The 4,792-nt window shown below is 35.6% G+C and overlaps 1 protein-coding gene across 2 annotated transcripts; it reads left to right on the forward strand.

Moving 5' to 3' along the window:
- Window positions 1–1,558: 1,558 nt before the first annotated feature.
- LOC131038363 (uncharacterized) lies at window positions 1,559–3,918 on the forward strand. 2 transcript variants are annotated; one of them, XM_057970773.2, is made up of 3 exons: window positions 1,559–1,856; window positions 2,148–2,194; window positions 3,266–3,918. In XM_057970773.2, exons 1-3 carry the CDS (start codon window positions 1,760–1,762, stop codon window positions 3,416–3,418), a joined length of 297 nt encoding a protein of 98 aa, XP_057826756.1. In that variant the 5' UTR covers window positions 1,559–1,759; the 3' UTR covers window positions 3,419–3,918. The 2 variants fall into 2 exon arrangements, with proteins under 2 accessions (XP_057826756.1, XP_057826757.1); XM_057970774.1 differs by lacking the exon at window positions 1,559–1,856 and adding an exon at window positions 1,890–2,017.
- The last annotated feature ends 874 nt before the right edge of the window (window positions 3,919–4,792 follow it).

Below are 4,792 nucleotides of genomic sequence, written 5' to 3' on the forward strand. Positions count from 1 at the left end.
AAACCCAATATGAAGGTTTGGGGAGTCTTTCAAAACCCCTTGGTTCCAGATCGTTCCTTTATGATTCTCTTCAAGACTCTGGTTGTTATGGTTATGGGATCCTTGCTAATAGCAAATGTTCAGGTAATGGGTGCCTGGAAAAACCCTTGGTACTTGTTGCAGGTTAAGGGAGCTTTGATAAAACCCTTGGATTTTCTTGTATTGACATCTTTTGGTGTTGTTTGAGTCTTATGGTGTATGACTTTGACCTTCTTCTTCTTTTAGTTGGCTCTTCAATGATTATACTTTGATGATTAGGCTGGGGTTGGGCTACCGGTTGTCTATGTTATATCTTTGGTGGTGTTCTTCTTTGCATTCCAGATTTGTGTAAAATCCGAGGGTTTCAAGTCCCTTCAAAACCTACTGTAAGGGGTTTCAGGTCCCCTCAAAACCTGTTTGATCTTTAATCAAAAACTTTGTTGCAAGATGCTACTACACTTCCCACAAAATTGATAAAGTGTTGGAGAGTCTTCACATGAACTTCACAATGCTAGTATGAGCTCAAGAATGTTGCTAACAATGGTAGAATGTTGAGGAAGTATTCAAAGATGCAAGATAGAGTGAAAGCGAATGAGAATAATTAAAAAATGGGTCAAAGGAATGGAGAAGATGAAGGAGTAACCACTTATATTCATTTTGGAGTGGTTACTTGCAAACTAAGAAGGTAGCAATAAATGAAATACTTAAAAATTGTTGAAGGATGATGAACTGTATGGACGTATATGCATCACACTAGTGTCCAAGCAATTTTAACTTGAAAAAAGTTCAAACACTAAAAAATTACACAAAATTAACAAACATGTGAAAGCAATTTAAAAAATGTGACAATGAGATGCTAAGCCTTTGACACCATGGTAAGAAAAGACTAAGCAAAAGAATGAAATGATCTAAGAAACTAAAGAGAATATATGCTAAAACAAAGTTATAACGTAATATGAAATTAAAAATATGCAATTTTCAACATTACATTACGTAACCTAGGAACTTTTGTCACCTCTTGTAGTAATGACAAGTGGTGAATAATAGCGCCCAAGTCTCCCAAGGAGACTAACCTAACCTTCTTTACTTTGAAATAAATCAAAAGTTACAACTCAAAATAGTTAGCATTGTCAATAGGCCTTGAGTCTACTTGTGATGTTGAATGGTTCTTAATGAGCCCACCAACAATCAAATCTTGCTGAGTGCAAAGTTTTCATATTATAAAAGATGAAGCTAGAATCGTGCCTAGACAAATTTAACAGAATGAATACCTGTGACTGTGAATCCTTGACTACTACTTCCACATTAAAAAAAAGATTTAGCATTATGGTATAGTGCAAGATTTGGTCGGTTTAATGGGAAAAAAAAGACAAGCTTGAGAAGAAGAGGTGGGATTTTGTCCACATAAAAAAGTTTGGTTCGCTTTTTCATGGTAGAAAGCACGACTTTGGTGGCACTTTCTATGGTGGGCAGTGGGAGGGCAGAGATTCCAAAATGAAATTGACTTTGTGGGCAGAGATATATATATATAAATAAGGCGTTGAACCTCATTCAGATACGCGTCAACTCCTTTTGTAAGCATATTCAATTTCCTTCTCTCGTCTTTCTCTGTTTCCTACCTTCTTTTGAGTTCTGGCTTCACGAGAACACTGTTGCACAACTGACATATCCATGTGAAGAAATAGATTTTAAAAACCCAGTTTCTCCGTAGATTTCTGTGAGAAAGTTGACCTTAATAAAGATGGAGTCTCAGCACAAGAGTAGCCTGCTGATCCTCATTATGGTGGGGGTAATCTGCTTATCATTTCTCCATGAATTGCAGGCAGTCCCTGTTACTAGTGAGTATTTTTTGCCTTCTTGTTTTTATGGGTTGTAGAATGTACAAGGATAGAAATATGACTGGCAATTCTTGAGGATCTCTCTGCTTAATCCATGGATTGGTACTGAAAGATGGCCCTTACGCCTTTCTTTGGACTGTTTATATGTAAATTTGTGTTTGGTATTATTCCAAATTCCTGAAAACCCCATTTTGTAATTTTATATATAGAGATGTTGATTCTAATTCATTGGACTAGATTCCATGACATATTTCAGTTTGGTTTGTTGAATTTTTGGTTTTTTTTGGGCAGGAACCCTCAGCTTGGCAGATCATGAACACTACTTCAGCAATGGTCAGGTACAACGAATGAATTGTGTGATAACTAAATTTTATCTGGTGTTTTGTGTATGGTATATTTTTTCTTCCAGCTACAACACTGGCCTATAACTTTACCAATCCATAACCACATCAGGCCTTCCTGCTTATTTTGAGTTTTAGTCACCATCAAGTCTCTCCTTTTACCCTTGCTTTGTCAGAGGACTTGCTCAGTTCTTAGATTCATTTCTTTTTCCTACCATTGATTCTTTTTTTAAGGACCTCCCATTTGTTACTGTAGTGTTTTAACACTGAGCTACAGCTCTTTTGTGGTCGGTCCATCTTTAGTCCAGGTGCGACTTATATCCAACATAGCTACAGCTCTTTTGCGGTCGGTCCATTTAATCCAGGTGCGACTTATATCCAACATTCAAGACCATTCTGTCTGTTGATTGAAGGTTGAGGGGCACTTTGACTGGTTAGTGGAAGTGTTGTTTATGCTTTTATCAGATGGGATGAGAAGTGAGTATTCAATTTTACAAAGTTTAGGGTGATAACATAGCGAAATTGAGAGCTGCCTGATGGCCTTTCAGACACTTTTTCAAGGGGTGAGAGCAATAATTTGGTAATCATGATAAAACATTTGAGCATTTTCTACAACCTGGTTTGGTACTTGGGATTTTCTTAGTCAGATTAGTTCTTGAATTTTTTGGCTGTCCCCTCAAAGTGGTGTTGCTCAAGGATAAGTGCTCAAAACACAGATTTCCATGTATAGTTTCAGACTGGGTTTCTGAATCTTTTCTTCTTGAAAATTAGTAGTTAGGATCAATCAAGAAACCCCAATAATCATGATGATATATAAATTTTGCAGTGATACCATACAACAGAGTTGGGAAGGTATATTTGCCGAGCCCAAGAAGGCCACATATGTATTTTCTAGGTCTAGTGTCACAATCTATTACATCTTTTGTGGCAAAATCAGCTCTGTAATTTACTTTGAAAGCTATTGAGCCTAGAACTGATGAACGAAATTAATTGATAGAGTTTGATTTGTCTTTTGGCTTAAATTACCTTCATCCTGACACATCTTCTGTATATTTGATTATGAAACAGATGGTTGAAGATGAGAAATGGTGGGTAGGTACAGATGAACAAGTTATCCAGGGGCGAAGTGACATTGAAAGCCTGGACTATCCCCCATCTGGTGCAAATCATAGCCATGAACCAGGAGGTGGCTCAAAGCCACCTATAAAGAACTCACCATAGATGGCATGCATGAATGCAAGCTTGAATTTCCAGAACTTAAGGCTGTCTGTTTATTCTGCATTAACCAGTCATTACTATGTATATGCATGGATGAAGCTCTAGTGCACTATTACTTCTATAGAAAGATTAATCCGTATCTATATAATTGTAGCTTGAGTGCCTCAACTGAAAACTAAGCATCTTTGAAGATTGTTAAGGAAGAGTAGTCTGTCCACAAAGTATAACATAGCATGGTTTTGTAGTAGCAATTCTACTTGCACATTTATGTGTAGGTACTCCAAAATACGCTTGCACCAAGTACTCGATGAATGAACACTTGTTTCTTTGTGGGTTTTGTGTGAGTAAACTAATCCTATTTGTTAAGCAGGACTTGGGCTTAATGTTGGGGTTAATGTGTTTTGGAACTTGGGCAAAAATATATGAAAAGTATATGAGAAAATAAATGTATTTAGCTTATTGAATAAATAATATATGTTGTTGGTGAAGATTCTAAAATTTAATTGTGTTTAATTTAAAGAAATGCGATATCTCTACACTGAATTTGTGCTATATTTGAGATCAAGTCTACAAGTTATGGTCAAATCCATAGTTGTAGATTCACTCTCTATGTCGAGATCTGACACTATGTGATCTATACTTCTACTCTAATGCTCACATGGTTAACTTTTGCTTGCTATTCTTTTCTTTGATATCTAATAATTGACAATATTTAAAAATATTCACAAAGGGTTTTTGTTATGTCACAAGGTTATCTATTCTCTTGGGTTGAAATCACTAAATATATGTGTGAAAAGGAAAAATACTAGTGTTCTAGAATGATGTATGCAAATTTGTTGCTCCTTTATGTGTAGCACATCCAAATGTTTAACTATTAATTGTTCATTTAGTGCTCTAGGATGAGGGGACTTGTAGATTCTAAATGATGTGAAATAAATGTTAATGGATACCTTTAAGTACTAACACATAACACCAAATTTTATAAAAGATGTACTTAGTTGACTCAAGACATGTTCAAATAGAAAAACAATAGTTGGCTTGAATTTGAATTTGAATGCACGGTTGAAATCTATGGCAGTGGAGGTGATCTTAAAATCATACAAATGGTTCTAGGTGGACTAAAAATCAGATCCAAATAGATCATGATTATATCTTAGTAGGTGTATCTATAAGTGTGATAAATACAAGGCTTAAGTTAATGTATCAAAGCATGTGCAAATGAGGATAATATATGTGCTAACAATATAGGAATATGTGTATATAGAGATAGGTGAAGATTATGGGAGTAAGCTCAACTTCACACAAGATTATAGTGTTTGTCAACATGTACATATATGTAGATTTGTTACTTCTCTTAGTCCATGAAACTTGGTGTAA

Source organism: Cryptomeria japonica, chromosome 10 (assembly GCF_030272615.1).
Source record: "Cryptomeria japonica chromosome 10, Sugi_1.0, whole genome shotgun sequence".
Classification (NCBI taxonomy): domain Eukaryota; kingdom Viridiplantae; phylum Streptophyta; class Pinopsida; order Cupressales; family Cupressaceae; genus Cryptomeria; species Cryptomeria japonica.